The 17,416-nt window shown below is 41.4% G+C and overlaps 1 protein-coding gene across 4 annotated transcripts in view; it reads right to left on the minus strand.

Annotated features, from left to right (window-relative positions):
• cbfb (core-binding factor subunit beta) overlaps positions 1-17,416 on the minus strand; it is a 103,888-nt gene that overhangs the window by 11,229 nt on the left and 75,243 nt on the right. For 2 of the 4 annotated variants that reach the window (XM_041192445.1, XM_041192444.1), the window contains exons 5-6: positions 16,635-16,737; positions 1,764-1,935 (exon numbers count right to left, since the gene is read on the minus strand). In XM_041192445.1, coding sequence (XP_041048379.1) covers positions 1,787-1,935; positions 16,635-16,737 — 252 coding nt within the window. In that variant the 3' untranslated portion in view covers positions 1,764-1,786. The remainder of the gene's footprint in view (positions 1-1,763; positions 1,936-16,634; positions 16,738-17,416) is intronic. The other 2 variants (XM_041192447.1, XM_041192446.1) reach the window with 2 other exon arrangements.

The following is a 17,416-nucleotide window of genomic DNA, read 5'->3' on the forward strand; positions in this document are numbered from 1 at the left end:
AGGCTTAACATATGAGGAACGTTTGAGGACTCTGGGTCTATACTCGGAGTTTAGAAGGATGAGGGGAGATCTGATTGAAACTTACAGAATACTGAGAGGCCTGGATAGAGTGGATGTGAAGAAGATGTTTCCATTAGTAGGAAAGACTAGGACCCGAGAGCACAGCCTCAGAGTAAAGGAAAGACCTTTTAGAACAGAGATGAGGAGAAACTTCTTTAGCCAGAGTGTGGTGAATCTATGGAATTCATTGCCACAGAAGGCTGTGGAGGCAAGGTCATTGAGTGTATTTAAGACAGAGATAGATAGATTCTTGATTGGTAAGGGGATCAAAGGTTACGGGGAGAATGGGTTTGAGAAACTTATCAGCCATGACTGAATGGCAGAGCAGACTCGATGGGCCGAATGGCCTAATTTCTGTTCCTATGTCTTATGTACTTAGAAAAGCACAGTATGGTTAAAACAAATCTACACGTTTTACTAAAGTATAGTTGGATTTCCAAAAGGCGTTCAATAACGTTCCACACAAAAGGTTAATAAGCAAGATAAGGAGTTGGGGTAATATTTTAGCAAGGATAGAGAATTGGTTAACAGATAGAAAGTAGAGAGTGGTATGTGAGCCTTTATTACAAGGGGATTGGCAAACAAGAACAAAAGTGTGGCTATGCTACTGGTTTTGGTGAGACCACATCTGGAATATTGTGCACAGTTTTAGTCTCCACATTAAAGCAAAGATATATTTTCACTGGAGATGGTACAATGAAGGTTCACTAAATTGATTCTTACAATAAGGCGCTAAGTAAATTGGGCTTGTTCTTCTAAACTCCAGAGAATGAGAGGTGATCCCATTGAAACCTACAAAGTACTGAAGGAGCTTGAGATGCTGAGAGATAGATTCCCCAGCCAGCAGAAACAAAAAAAGCAAAGCAATAGCAAAGGTTTTGCAGTAAGATCAAATGATTTTCCTCATGTAGGGAAAAAAGTTGCAACTGCCACATATGTAATATAATTAATATTCTTAAATGCTGCTTTTGTCTCCCACAGTCCCTGGAATCTCACTGGCCTGATCACCTTTCTCCAAAGACTTCAGCTGGACCTTCCAATTTGAACAGGGAGCAAGAAATGCTTTCCAAAAGATGGACAAAATAAATGTCAAATCCCACATTAAACTCAAAGGAAAGACTGCTAAATATATATTTGAACCAATACCATAAGAGGTTTCCATTTGAAATGAATGATTCAGCCCTCTCCTGGATACTTGGTCTGGCTGACTTTTAAGCCACTCATGCATCATAAGGAATAAGTCAACAACATTCCATTTTGAAAAAAAAATGTTTCTGACCCAATCACTCCCTTTTTGATTAGGTGCTCAAAATCTTGTTACCACATCACTGGTCTACCTTGATTATTAATGGACCACACACTTTTCACATCAAATAGTGAGAATCCTGCAGCTTCTTGAATTATCTTATTTATTTGCTTAAAGGAAATAACATTTTATTCCAGTTCTCAAAATCCACTCACTGTATGGTTACAGCATGTGAGCCAGTGTGCCATTTAAGCTTTCTATCACCCCACTCATCTGAGGGAAGTATGGCGCAGTTAGCATAAGTGACTGGCTGATGCACCATTACTTCAACCAATTTCTGAAAGGAATCAGGCCTTAATTCAAAAGGTTCATTAATAATGGATAGAATTGCAATGCAGCTTAAATTTAACATTCTAGTTTACCTATATTGATATGGGTCCTGAAAATTTAACCCTACCTTTAGTGATACTGGACTGGATTTTAGCCTGTTTCTTGTATGAGAGTTTTATTACAGGACTCCTTTAATTTTTTTCTGTTGGGTTTCTGCCCATAGGCAGTACGATTGACAGGCTGGAGGTCTTTTGGGCAGGAAGCCAGCTGCATAAGGTTGAAGCCTATGAAAGCTGGAACTGTGAAGGGAAAGAGAGAGATCATGGTTTAAAAAAAAATCACTGTCATGGGTTGTAGATGTTACGAGCTAGGCCAACATTTATTGCCCATCCTTAGTTGACCTCGGTGGTGGTGAGCCACCTTCCTGAAACACTGCAGTCCATGTGGTGTGGGTATACCCACAGTGCTTTTAGGGAGGGTGTTCCAGGATTTTGACCCAGCAGTGAAGGAATGGCATTATAGTTCCAAGTCAAAATGGTGTGGGGCTTGCAAGGGAACTTCCAGGTGGTGGTATTCACATGCATCTGCTGCCCTTGTCCTTCTAGATGTTGGAGGTCATGGGTTTCAAGATGCTGTCAAAGGAGCCTTGGTGAGTTGCTGCAGTGCATCTTGTATATGGCACAGTCTGCTATCATTGTGCACTGGTGGTGGAGATGGGGTGCCAATCAAGCAGGCTGCATTGCCCTGGATGGTATCGAGCTTCTTGAGTGTTGTTAGAGCTGCACTCATCCAGGCAAGTGGAGAGTATTCTGTCACTCTGGACTTGCGCCTTGTAGATGGTAGACAGGCTTTTGGGAGTCAGGAGGGGTGTTACCCACTGCAGAGTTCCTAGCCTCTGACCTGCTCTTGTAGCCACTGTATTTGTATGGTTGGTCCAGTTAGCTTTCTGGTCAATGCTAACACCCAGGATATTGATAGTGGAGGATTCAGTGATGATAATAACATTGAATGTCATGGGTGGGATGTAGAAAAAAGAAGACGGTTACATTCTCTTGTTAGAGATGGTCATTGCCTGGCACAAGTGGTGCACATGTTACTTGCCACTTAGCAGCACAAGCCTGAATGTTGTCCAAGTGTTGTTGCAAATGGACAGAGACGGCTTCAGTATCTGAGAAGTCACAAATGGTGAACATAGTGCAATCAGCAAACATCCCCACTTCCGACGTTATGGTGGAGGGAAGGTCATTGATGAAGCAGCTGAAGATGGTTGGGCCCAGGATACTATCCCAAGGAACTCCTACCGCAATGCCCTGGGACTGAGGTGATTGACCTCTAGCAACCACAACAATCTTCCTTTGTGTTAGGCATGACTCCAACCAGTGGGGAGTTTTCCCCAATTATCAGTTTTGCTAGGGCTTCTTTATGCCACACTTGGTCAAATGCTGCCTTGATGTCAAGCGCAGTCACTTTCACCTCACCTTTGGAGTTCAGCTCTTTTGTCCATGTTTGGATCAAGGCCCTGGCAGAACCCAAACTAAGTGTCAGCGAGGTTATTGGTGAGCAAGTGCTGCTTAATGGCACTGTCAATTACCCCTTCCATTACTTTCCTGATGACAGAGTAGACTGATGGAGCGGTAATTGGCTGGGATGGATCTGTTCTGCTTTTTGTGGACATACCTAGGCAATTTTCCACATAGGTCAGGTAGATGCTAATGTTGTAGCTGTACTAGGGGCACAGCTAGTTCTGGAGCACAAGTCCTCAATACTTGCCAGAAAGTTCAAGGCCCACAGCATTTGCATTATCTAGTGCCTTCAGCTGTTTCTTGCTATCATGAAGACCCAATTATGATCAGGAGCAGACATTTCCAAGAGGTGGTTAACTGGGCAGATTGCTGTGCCTTGGAAGAAACATTACTGTACGACCTGGTCCACAAGCAGTGCTGTAAAGGCACTTACCACTTATCTTCAGGATTCAGCCTTCAGTTGCCAGATTTCTCCAAGGCCTGGGAAACCAGGCAAAAGTAATTTGTAAATAGAATGTTTGGTGAAGGCAGGCAACCTAATTTTAAGTATTTAAAAAAACCAACCTGCTTCCCATGAGCAAACTGGTCATCTGCCCCTCAGTCAGTCTCCATTAAAGCTAGAAGCAGTTGAGTTTAAAGGACACTGGATTCCTGTTTCAGATTTTTTACAATTTAACCTCTGACACCACCTTAAGCCCCCTCTCACCTAACTTTTGGGAATGAAGATCCAGTCCACAAGAATGCTGCATTGTATCCTTTACATATCTAATCCTATATTAGGAGGGATGTCATGGGCTACCTTTATTCATTTCATTTATGCTCACATTGGGACTTTTCGACAGGTTTTGATGTGAATGCATGAACCAAAATGAGGCTACCATGCTGGTTCAGGCTGTGCGCTGACACTCATCCACTGTCATGTTTTTGGGATTTTGTATCGGTATTTTTCAGGTTCAGCAGCATAAGCCACTCCCATCAATGAACCTCACACAACCAAAAATCTGCAGTGCACCTTTCCCTAGTGACCAATAACTAGACAAGTTATACCACAACCTCAAGATTACAAGAAAACCCTTACTTAGACATTGATTACCTGTATTGCTAATAGTGCAGCTTAATGAATTTTTCTTTAGCTTCTATGGGAGATAGTGTTTATCCAATCAACTTGAGACAAGGCTTTCAGCTAACTTTTACATAAAGCTTTTCTGCTAAGGATTGTGTAAATTTACACAAAGTGGTCTAGTTTTAAGAACAAACTTAACCTTTCCTCTCAAGCTATAACATAATGCAGCCTTTTGGCAATTTTGGCTATAAAGCTCAGTGATTTTTTTTAAAACCTATCATATGCAAGATCAAGTCTCTAGAGATGTCAATTGCAAGGGACTCCAGCTAATTAGTGTCTAGCTCTCTTTTAAAAAGGACTGAAATAGCTGTCAAACTCACTAACTCCAGATTCAGCACCTTATTTGATGTATAAATGGGATTTCCAGACTTTGTCACTGCAAATTGAACAGAACACGATTTTAAACAGCAAAATGCTGCAATGGAACAAGATATTTGGGATGATGAACTACTTAAATCATCATTGTGATAAGCCAAAACAAAATGCATTCCTGGGCAAGTATGTGATCTAAATTTCTATCACCAGGAACTGCAAGAGGTACCTTTTATTCTAACAGCACAGAAATCCAAGTTGGGAAAAATGATCCAGATGCCAGAATTTCTCTACCTTTTAATATGGGTAGAATCTGCTGCACTTCAGCTTACCCACAGTGATCCAGCCTTTTGCAAGAGATCACTAGAGACAACCTGGCAGCAGGCCAAGCTTACCATTGCAGGCATGTTGCTGCAATTTTAGCCTGCCTTCACAAACTTTACCTGACTCCAAGTAGCCACCAAGGCTTGCTGTACAACCACATTGGCCATAACATCCCACCATTCAAACCCAAGGCCTACCAACTGAAGGATATACTTGTTTTGACTCCTGTTAATACTGCTGAGACACACCATTTATGTTATTTATGTATCTGATACAGACAAATGTGTAGGTCTAAAGTGCACACTTCTTTAAGTGCAGTTTCACTAGTCATTCCAATAAGCTGGCCTCACATTCTCTGCAAATCGAAGACTCCTTTGCTGCCAAATGTCTAACGAAACTGCACTGCAAGCTGCAGATTGTAACAAGGCTCCTCATTTACATACCAAATATGTTTAGCTAGCTCCTAATTGATGCACTGAAATGAAAATCATCCTTGCACTAAGAGTGTGAACTACTTTAGGATGAAGTCAGTGATTCCCCTTCGTTTCAAAACTGATGTGGTATCAAAATTACACAATAATGGTTTCTTCTGATATAAACATTATAGATTGCTTTTGCATCTTGGAGTTGGCGATCATTTCCTTGAATTAGTTCACTCTACTAATTGATGTTTAGTATTTGCTTCTACCTATCCCAGAAACTGACAGCACCCAGCTACAATGAATTTATTTTTATGCACAGGCCACAAATACTTTTTAAATATCTACAGCTGGGTTCAATAGAATTTTCTTTGTTTTATTTAACAGCAATCAACCTGTATTCTTTTGGACCTTCAAACATTCCAAACAGCAATTCTTTACTCTCACGCATTCACTAAAGGCAGCCGGAGCACTGCATGTTCTATCAATTAGCAATTAAATCAATTTTGATCTTGAATTTACAATGACCCTAAGGATGCATTTTTCCAAATTCAGCAGAACTTTCAATTCTGTGCTTCTATCTATACTTGAAACAATATTACATACAAATTAAAAAGGGAAAAAAACCTCTTGTCACAAATAAGTTACATTTGAGAGTTAATTCTTTTCTGGAAAGGAAAGCAGATCTCTCGAAATACTAAATTGCTGTGCACTAATACCAGTCTGCTGATTGCATGACTGTGGGAAGGGTGGAACCTGGCATGGTGTATGAAAGTTATATCATGTCAAGATGGGACAGGACTAATAAACCAGCTGGTGTTTACTTGTATTTTTTTCATAAGGTCATATACCCCAGAAGATCCAAATGCATAGAATCTACCAACTACAATGCTTAGTGAAAGCAAGGGTTAAAGAAGGGGAATATGGTCTGGCTAAATCATCAACTCGCTACCACTGAAAGGCTTCACTGAAGGCAAGTCAACCAACCTGGTTTACTTAAGGCAGAAAGTCTAAAATAATCATCAAGAACCCATTCCGTCAGAATACAAAAATTGCAAGGCATTTATGCAGATCCCAAATCTTTTCTTGAGTCTGGAAATTTGAAACAGAACAAAGACAACAACTGTGGCATGTAGAATGTTTACCAAGATAATGGCAGAACATCTGTCCATCTTATTTCACAGTTCCACAATTTCTACATTAGCCTCCTATGAAGAGAGATTCTGTATGTATAGGTGCAATTCATGGTGGAAACACTGGATGGTGCTAAAACCAACATCACAGGCTTATGCTAATTGACAGATTAAACAGCGATCAATCAGCCCCAAAACAGCGATTCAGAAACTGTGGGCCATCAATTGCAGAATTACATTCCACCACAATCTGTAATCTCATTACCATCAAATCAGTGGACCAATCCTGGTTCCTGGTTCAATCATTAGCATGCAGAACACATCCTCTGACTTGCTCTAGGAACCTCAGCACACCTGAAAATGCAGCATCAATCTGGTGAAGTTACTACACAGGACAAACATGCATGCTACACAGTAAAAGAACAGGCTATTAATAATGCAGAGCAATCTCAACTAACAAGTCAAATCTCTGAAGGCTTTGCACATGCAGTTGCAAGGGAATTAAGCAACTAATGGGAGGAAGTGGTGACTCGATGAATATCTTCCTGCCCACCCACCCCATCCTAAATGGAATCCAGCACAGGTACAAAAAAAAGGCCAAGGGTTTGCAACTATATTTAGCTAGAAGTAGAGAGTGGGTGATCCTTCTCAACCTCCAATCTCCCCACCACCAGACTCACTCCTTGCAACATCAAGAACTGAGTGTATTGGGTGCAGGTAAACTATGGCCCCAACAACTTCTTGGCTGTAGTGAAGAGCTTTGTGCAACAATTAGCCATGCTATTCCAACACAGTAGTTAATTTGGAAGATCGCCCAAATATGTTTGTCCACAATAAACAAAAGACATCCAGCTAGCAAATCACCAATAATTATAAAAAAAATGCTAGAAATACTCAAGTCAGGCAGTCTTTATGGAGAGAAACAGAATTAATGTTTCAGGTCAATGACACTTCAGATGCTGCCTGATATAAATATTTCCAGCATTTTGTTTTATTTCAGATTTCCAGCATGTGCAGTATTTTGTACCAGTAGATTAGCATGCTATCAGCCTATTCTCAAACATCAGCAATGCTTTAAAGTGGAATCTTTTTAAAAATTCATTCACGGGGTGTGGACTTCGCTGGCTGGGCCAGCATTTATTGCCCATCCCTAGTTAGCCTTCAGAAAGTGATGAGCTGCCACCTTGAACCGCTGCAGTGTGTGGGGTGTCGGTACACCCACAGTGCTGTTAGGGAGGGAGTTCCAGAATTTTGACCCAGTGACAGTGAAGGAACAGCAATATATTTCCAAGTCAGGATGGTGAGTGACTTGGAGGGGGAACTTCCAGGTGGTGGTGTTCTTATCTATCTGCTGCCCTTATCCTTCTAGATGGCAGTGGTCGTGGGTTTGGAAGGTGCTGTCTAAGGAGCCTTGGTGAATTCCTGCAGTGCATCTTGTAGATGTTACACACTGCTGCTACTGTCCATCAGTGGTGGAGGGAATGAATGTTTGTGGACGTGGCGCCAATCAAGCAGACTGCTTTGTCCTGGACAGTGTCCAGCTTCTTCAGTGCTGTGGGAGCTGCACTCATCCAGGCAAGTGGGGAGTATTCCATCACACTGACTTCTGCCTTGTAGATGGTGGACAGGCTTTGGGGAGTCAGGTGAGTTATTTTCCACATGATTCCTAGCCTCTGACCTGGTCTTGTAGCCACAATATTTATATGGCTAGTCCAGTTCTGTTTCTGGTCAATGGTAACCCCTTCAAGGATGTTGATAGTGGGGGATTCAGTGATGGTAATGCCATCAAGGGGCGATGGTTGGATTGCCTCTTATTGGAAATGGTCATTGCCGAACATCTGTGTGGCATGAATGTTACTTGCCACTTGTCAGCCCATGCCTGGATATTGTCCAGGTCTTGCTGCATTTGGACATGGACTTCTTCAGTATCTGAGTTGTCGTGAATGGTGAACAGTGCAATCAGCAAACATCCCCATTTCTGACCTTATGGTGGAAGGAAGGTCATTGATGAAGCAGCTGAAGATGGATGGACCAAGGACATTACCCTGAAGAATTCCTGCAGCAATGTCCTGGAGCAGAGTGACTGACCTCCAACAACCACAAACACCTTCCTTTGTGCTAGGTATGACCCCAACCAGTGGAGTTTTCCCCGTTTCCCATAAATTCCAGTTTTGCTGGGGCTCCTTGATGCCACACTGTCAAATGCTGCCTTGATGTCAAGGGCAGTCACTCTCACCTAGGAGTTCACTCTTTTGTCTATTTGGACCAAGGCTGTATTGAGGTAAGGGGCTGAGTGGGCCTGGCGGAGCCCAAACTGAGCTGTGAGCAGGTTCTTACTAAATAAGTGCCACTTGATGGCACCTTCCATTACTTTACTGATGATTGAGAGTAGACCGATGGGGTGGTAATTGGCCAGGTTGGATTTGTCCTGCTTTGTGTGTACAGGACATACTTGGGCAATTTTCCACAGCCAGGTAGATGCCAGTGTTGTAGCTGTATTGGAACAGCTTGGCTAGGAGCACAGCAAGTTCTGGAGCACAAGTCTTCAGTACTATTGCCGGGGCCCATAGCTTTTGCAGTATTCAGTGCCTTCAGCCATTTCTTGATATGTGAAATGATTCGAATTGGCTGAAAACTGGCATCTGATGCTGGGGACCTCTGGAGGAGGCCGAGATGATCATCCACTTGGCACTTCTGGCTTAAGATTGTTGCGAATACTTCAGCCTTATCATTTGAATTGATGTGCTGGGCTCCTCCATCATTGAGGATGGGGATATTTGTGGAGCCTCCTCCTCCAGTGAGTTAAGTTGTCCACTACCATTCATGACTGGATGTGGCAACACTGCAGAGCTTAGATCTGATCCGTTGGTTGTGGAATCGCTTGGCCTTGTCCATCACTTGCTGCTTATGCTATTTGGCACACAAAGTATGTTATAGCTTCACCAGGTTAACACCTCATTTTTAGGTGTGCCTGGTGCTGCTCCTGGTGTGCCCTCCTGCATTCTTCATTGAACCAGGGTTGATCCCCTGGCTTGATGGTAATGGTAAAGTGGGGGAATATGCCAGGCCATAAGGTCAAGTACAATTCTGCTGCTGCTTATGGCCCACAGTGCCTCATGGATGCTCAGTCTAGAGCTACTAGATCTGTTTGAAATCTATCCCATTTAGCACAGTGGTAGTGCCACACAACATAATGGAGGATATCCTCAATGTGCAGGCAGGACTTCGTCTCCACAATGACTGCAGTGGTCACTCCTACTGATACAGTCATGGACAGATGCACCTGCAGCAAGCAGGTTGGTAAGGATGAAGTCAAGTATGTTTTTCCCGCAGCACCTGCCACAGACCCACATTGTCAACCACATTGTGTGTAGGCCAGATGAGGTAAGGAAACAGATTTCCTTCCCTAAAGGACTTTAGTGAACTAATAATGGGTTTTTACAACAATCAACAATGAATTCAAATTCCACCATCTGCTGTGACAGGATTTGAACCTGGGTCCCCAGAGCATTGACCTGGGTCTCTGGATTACTAGTCCAATGACAATACCACTACCCCATCGCCTCCCCTGCTAATCAATGCTCTATTTGGGTTCAATCAGGACTACTTGGCACCAAGACATTATTGTAGCCTTGATCCATTCATAGACACTAGAGCTGAATTCCAGAGTTGAGGTGAGCGTGATTGCTCTTTGCATCAAAGCAGTAGCAATACTTCATCCCCTTTGTATTTGCTCTCTAGTTATAAAGGTTGCCATTCCATTAGCACCAAGGAGCCCTAGTAAAACTGAAGTTAATGGGATCAGGGGAGGGAAAGACTCCAGTGGCCAGAGTCAACCTGGCACAATTTTCCTTGGACACTAAACATCTCAGCCGCAGGACATTTGCTGCAGGGGTCCTCTTCTCAGCAATCTAGGTCCAAATATCTTTACCTGCTGCAATGGCCCTCTGTTTATCATAATGTCAGAAATAGGGCTATTTCACTGATGATTGTACAATGCTCAATCCAATTGCAACTTCTTCGATAATGAAGCAATCCATGCTCACATGCACCAAGAACTGATCAGCAACAGGCTTCAGCTGGTAAGTGGCACATATTCAAGCCAGACAGATGTCAGGCAATGACAATCAATAAGAGGCTTAACCACCTCCCCATGATGCAATAGTAATTCTTATAATTGAATCCACACCATCCCAACCCCCTCAGCATCTTTAGGATTATTGACAGCCAGAAACCCTACTGGACCAGCCACATAAATGCCCAGATTTAACGCAAGACTGAAGCTGGATATGCTATGCTGAGTGGTTCACCTCTTGATTCACCAAAACCTCAACCACCTACAAGGCACATTAGAGAGTGATGGAATACTCTCTACTCATCTGGAGGAGTGTAGCTAGAAGTTCCAGAAGTTGAACACCAACCAGGGCTAGCCAGTCAGTTGATTGGCCTCCTAAACACCAGATTAAAAATGCACTCTGGATGACTTGAGCACTTTGAGAAATTTGAGTTGATTAGAGACAGCTGTCATATTTCATGAAACTAACTGAATTCTTTAAGGAAATGACTAAAGTTGTAGACAGAGGAAGTCAATGGATGTAGGGTATATAAAGTTCCAGAAGGCACTTTAAGGTTCCATATATAGACTCTTAGTTGAAATTCAAGGTCCTGGAATTGAAAACAAAATTATTGACCTGGTGATGTGGCTTTGGAAGACAAGTTACATATATGCATTGAAAGAAATATACTACTGAAGATACTTCCTAAAGAATCTGTGCTGGATTCAACTATTCACTATATTTAATGACTTAAGATAACATAAGCAATCCATAAATCCAAGTTTGACAATGACACAAAGACCGGTGGTATATTAAGTAGTGTAGATGGAAATATAAAATTAACAGACACAGACAGAATAAGTGAGTGAACCAAGCAATGGCAGATGATTTAAACTGTGTCAGGTCACCCATCTTTTACCAACATGAGTACACCCATACCCAGTTTTAAGTAGTCTTAAATAGTGTACTTGGTTATCAAGTAGTTTAAAGATTACTACCCATTTATTCATCGTAAATACTACCTACCCCATTATAAATTGTTGGAAATCAGCTGAAAAATTTACTATGTAACCATCAGCATAATCACCAGCTGGATGAAACAATAAATGTTTCCCCATTCCCTACTAGACCACCAGCCTCAGTTCCCCCTGTCAACAGCCAAGGACATATTTGGTTGGACTCGCACTGAGGGCTCTGCATGTTCCACATCAGTGGCAGTTGCAGTGGAGCAGAAGCCTACAGCCATCCGTACTCTCACTTGCCACAGGAGGTTGACCAGGAGCCTGGCAGCTCCGACCCCAAACACCATCAGCTCACCCCTGATCTCCAGGGCTTACCCAAATGCCTGACAGCCACCAGCACCATGGCAAAGCAGAGCATCATGACGAAAATGCACTGACTAGTGCCTCCACCATCCCGACAGTGGTCACTGCCTCCGTGGGAGGAAGAGGGACCAGCCCGAAAAGCTGTCTGGCTTGTGCAGAACTGGTGAACCTTGTTTCAGAAGAATCATAGGTGCAGATAACTGTCCTAATATTCCAATGGTGTGTGTTATAGCATTCCCAGGAATAACCCTTGAACAAAATATGAACACTGATTTACGATATCTGAAAGTGGTAACAAAAATTTACACAAGCAACCTGGTCAAAGGATGAAAACAAACTAACATGAATATTTTACATATTGGTGCCAAAAAATCTTGGTTGGGAACTCATCTTCTGATAATACATATTTAAATGTGAAAATTTGCTTCAATACAAGTAGTATAACTAGTGGTTTCTAGGAATGTATCTACTAATTAAAATAAGCTATTCCTGTATTATTAAATGGTGGAAAGCTAGAAGCAGTAGAAATACCAGATTTAAGGGTGCATTGACACGAATCACTAAAACGTACTCATCAGGTACAAAAACCAAAAGGCTAATGGAATGTCTGCCTTTATTGTAACAGGGCAAATACAAAATGGGTTTGTCGGAACACCTTCGGTCTGTCTGCAAGCATGACCCAGACCTCCCTATCGCTTGCCATTTCAACACACCATCCTGCTCTCATGCCCACGTGTCCATCCTTGGCCTGCTGCAATGTTCCAGTGAAGCTCAACGCAAACTGGAGGAACAGCGCCTCATCTTCTGACTAGGTACTTTACAGCCTTCCGGACTGAATGTTGAGTTCAACAATTTTAGATCATGAACTCTCTCCTCCATCCCCACCCCCTTTCCGATCCCCCTTTTTCCAAAAATTTATATATATTTTTCTTTTCCCACCTATTTCCATTATTTTCAAATGTATTTCCATCCATTGTTTTATCTCTACCTTTTAGCCTATTTCAATCCCTTCCCGCTTTCTACCCTTAATGTCACCATTAGCACATTTCTTAGCTAATATCACCACCGTCAGCACCTCTTTGTCTTTTTGTCTATGACATCTTTTGGCAATCGCCACCTATCACTGCCCCTCTATCTAGCTCTACCTGTCGTCACCCCCCCCAACCAGCTTATATTTCACCTCTTTTCTATTTTTCCTTAGTTCTGATGAAGAGTCAAAACGTTAACAGTATTCCTCTCTACAGATGCTGTCAGACCTGCAGAGTTTTTCCAGGTATTTTTGGTTTTGTTTCGGTTTTCCAGCATCCGCAGTTTTTTGCTTTTATCTCAAGGGTTTGTATAGTTTTGTTAAAGCTATACAAAACCTTGGTTAGATCACATATGGAGTACTGTGTATAGTTCTGAGTACCATTACACTATAGAAAGGATAATGACAGTGGCAGTAGTGTAGCATAGAATGTTACAAGGTCTCCAAGGGTTAGATTATGAGAGATTATATACACTAAGCTTGTAATTGTTGGAATATAGAAGGTTAAGAGGTGATTTGATTGAAGTTTTGAGAATTTTGAAAGGAATTGATAGGGTAGATAAAGAGAAACCTTTTCCAATGGTGGCAAGTTTAGGACAAGGAAACAACCTTAAAAACAGCCAGCCAGGAAAGTTAGAAAACAATTCTTAAAGATTGGAGAAGTGTGCAGTTCTCTCCCATAAAAAGCAGTGGATGCTTGCTCAGTTAATTTTAAATCTAAAAATCAATAGTTTTTGTTAGCCAAAAGGATATGGAGCCAAGCCAGGTGGATGGAGTCAAGATACAGATTGCTGGAGAAGGCTCGGTTACTTCTGTTCCTATATTTCTAGTGCAGCAAGTCAAAGCTTAAAGTCAGCAGCTCCCAAACCCACAGACAAGCAGCTCAAGTGCACAAGAACATCATAACTTCCAAGTTCTCCTCCGAGTCACACAACACATCATTCGATTGTCATTCCTTCACTGTCACTAGGTCAAAATTCTGGAACTCTCTATCCAACAGCATTGTGGAAGTGCCTTCAACACAAACTGTAGAGTTCAAGCCGCCAACACCCATGTTCACGAGCTAAATCTATTAACTCAATATACTGTTTAAAAGCCAGTTTCTCTCCTCTTCTGTCCACATACTATCCATTTATATCCAGGCAGATAAAACTAGGTAAAAAGATGTCTGAGGCTTCAGCACATTCTACACTGAAAACGAAATACCCTTCTGCATGGCTACATTGTCAGGGATCTGTTGGTTTAAGAAGAAACAAGACAAAGAGAGGAGAGGTGAGAGTTTTCCTGGTATCCTGTCCAACACTTCCTGTTACAAATCAGATTTAAGTGGTCATTTACTTCAGTCAACTTGTGGGATCTTGCTGTGTTCAAAATAATTTTCCACAACTTCCTACTTGGCAAAGTGCTTTTCAAAGTAATGCAATACATAGGAGCATTTTGATATGAGCAATATGGTAAGGTGACATAAATAGAAGACTTTTTTTTTAAAATGAACTAAAACTGATAAATCGCAACATGAGTGAAATATGCAACTAACAATATTAGGTCTGCAGGTCATTATCAGCAAGTGAGCGGGGTTATTTTTGTTTAGGGCTGCTTCCATCCAAGACATATCTGTCAAGTTCTCCTACTCAAATATCCAGTTTGCATTGTTCCATTAGATTGAATGCACTTTACACCAAGGCAGTAGCACAAAATTCAAATGAAGTTCAAGACATATACGGACCCAAATTGTGATAGTTACGACCATTCAAAAAATATGCATGTCTGTTAGCGAGTTCTTGTGCATAACTTACTGAATTGATCTTTCAAGCTGAGGCAGCATGCAAATAAGACAGGAGCGGGAGGAAGCATGCTCAGCAATGAGATGCAAGACAACGAGCAGGATCAGTATGCACACAAACATACATAAATACAGATATAGCAGTTGCAAGGAAAAGCAGAAGGCAAAGGATGCACGAGAAGGAAAGGGGTGAGGGAAAGGAGGGAGAACAAAGATGTATAATATTATACATCAATAGCCCTCCTGTACCTTGACTAAAACTTTATTTAGAGGGAGCAATACATACAAGCTGCATTTTGCTGTGAAATCTGGAACTGCAATCTCTGTAGGGGGTAGTGGGTCAGGTGGGTGGAGTAATGATAGTTATTTCTGTTTTACTAAAGGAAGGGACAGTAATCTGTTCTCTATTAAACACATTTCAAAAAAGGAAACACTTTTTTTGCTTTAAACAGCTTTAAAAAACAGAGGAGTGTGTGTTCTGCCAGGAAAAGCACAGCCACTGTATAATGCTGGATTGCTTACAGAGCACCAACAGATCAAGCACAGCTGGGTTAGTTTAAAGTTTATTTTAATATGCCTTAAATATTGACATGCATCTTTATTTAAAAAATAGATCAGTTGCTAAGTTTATCATTTATGTACTGAGCAGCCCAACTGTCCCACCCAACTGGGTGTTCGTAGGAGTGCAAAAAAAGACAGACTCTGGTTCAACAGGAATTTGAGCTCCAAACCAGACATACAAAGCACCAAAAAGAACAACAAGTGCAAGTGTGCTACTACCACAACTGGAGTACTAGAATTAGCTGGAGAGGTATTTTGCTTTACAATTCCTATTAGAAGAACCAATGCTGTGAATTACATCTCATTTTCATGACTATGCATTTAAAATCAAGCTGTCAGGCTGCAGCTTACATAGGACAGAAATGTTTTACATCTCATTTTAATTTGAATAAAACAGTAAAGAACTAAGACCACATGGATCAAATCCCTTTTTATCTGGGCTGGATTTAAGTCACTTATGAAGATATGAGTTTTAATCCACTTTATAATGGGTGCAAATCCAAAACAGAAAACTGATGATTAGTTAGCACTTATTTAGAGATGCTTTTTTTAAACCAGTAGAAAATGAAAGTGATGCACTAGTGTAATAGTGGGTCATTCTGGAGGAGGTTGAGTTTAAAATTTGCTTTAGGAGTAAAAGGAACCTTATCCAGCCATAACCTGGGGATTACTATAATGGACACAGCCAGTGTTACAATTTCTCAGTAGTACAAAAGCAAAATAATTAAGGTACTGGAAATAAAATGAAAACAGAAAATACTAGAAATGATCAGCAGGTATGACAATATCTGGAGAACAGAGTTAAGTGCTTCAGAATAATGACTTATCAGAACTCCAAGCAGATGTCTCCATAGATGCTGCCAGACCTGATTATTTCCGACATGGTTTTTGTTTACAATTTCTAAGGAGTGACATTTTTCACTGCACAGAATCACAAGTTACAGCACAAGAGGTGGCCATTTGGTTCGCCATGTCAATGCTGGCCCTTAAAAAGGAGCAATTCACCTAGGCCACTTCCCTGCCTTCTTGATCCTTCAACAACGGGAACAGTTTTTCCCTATTTACTCTGTTTGGGCACCTTATGATTTTGTATACCTTGATCCAATCTCCTCCCAACCTCCCCTTCTCCAATCCATCTCTAACTAAAGCTCCTCAGCCCAAGTTCTTTAGAGGATCAGACCAGATAAAATCACTGCTGACTATGAGGAATAACTGCATTTCCACAAAGGATATGTTAAACTTGAAGGAAATCATGCTTCCCAAATGTATAGTAATTCCCTAGAAACCACTGTAGCACTACTACTTTCTAATAAACTTTTACTTAAGATTTTCTGGAACACAAATAAATAGTATCACATGCTATAGCAAAGTAATATCCCTTCCCTCCCTAACTAACACAAAAAGTGTCCTAACCTCTCACCTCCATGTCGTCTCGATGGGATCTTTCCCTCTCCTCAAAGTCCCTGGCTCTCCGTTGGGCATCCTCAAATGCCTGCCGTGCCAAGGCATCCTCCTGCTACAAGGAAAGAATAAATAACTGAATGCAAGCTGGAATAAAATAGCCAGAGTCATTAGAATTAGTAAGGACTTCAAGAATTTTCAGATGAATCTCAGGAGATTATATTCTAAGGTTCTCTCAACATGTTTGGTCAAATAGGAGATTTCATACACACTGAATGATAACCGTTACAGGAGTGACAGTTGTCACTTCTGTAACACAGTTATCAGCATGTATGAAATCTCCTATTTGACAAAGCATGTTGAGTGAAAAATACCAACGAAAGTCATTAGAATCAACATATTAAGGACTTCAGCCTCTTCCAATTTCCACAGCACAAATCTAGTGTAATGGTAGCCGACTAGCGAAAATTAATTTCTAAAATTGCTGAGTTACACTCTAATATTCTGCTATAAAAATAAGTCCCCAGCATTCAGTTCTTACTCTGCCCACAGTTTCACTGTATCTGACAAATTTTATTGGTCCAAAATATTTACCAGTGATAATTCTATACATGACAATTCTATAAAAGTTTCCTATGAGCAAGCGTACAGGGCTTGAAACTGGACTCTTTACGCTCGGCTTTTGGGTACAAGTGCCCTCAGAGCTCCAAAATGGCAGAGTGGCTCAATCATACAAGCTATCATACTGGTGCAGGTAATAGTGGGCGTGCAGTTAACATGCAATGCTATTGGAT

This window comes from Carcharodon carcharias, chromosome 7, assembly GCF_017639515.1.
Source record: "Carcharodon carcharias isolate sCarCar2 chromosome 7, sCarCar2.pri, whole genome shotgun sequence".
NCBI classification, from domain to species: domain Eukaryota; kingdom Metazoa; phylum Chordata; class Chondrichthyes; order Lamniformes; family Lamnidae; genus Carcharodon; species Carcharodon carcharias.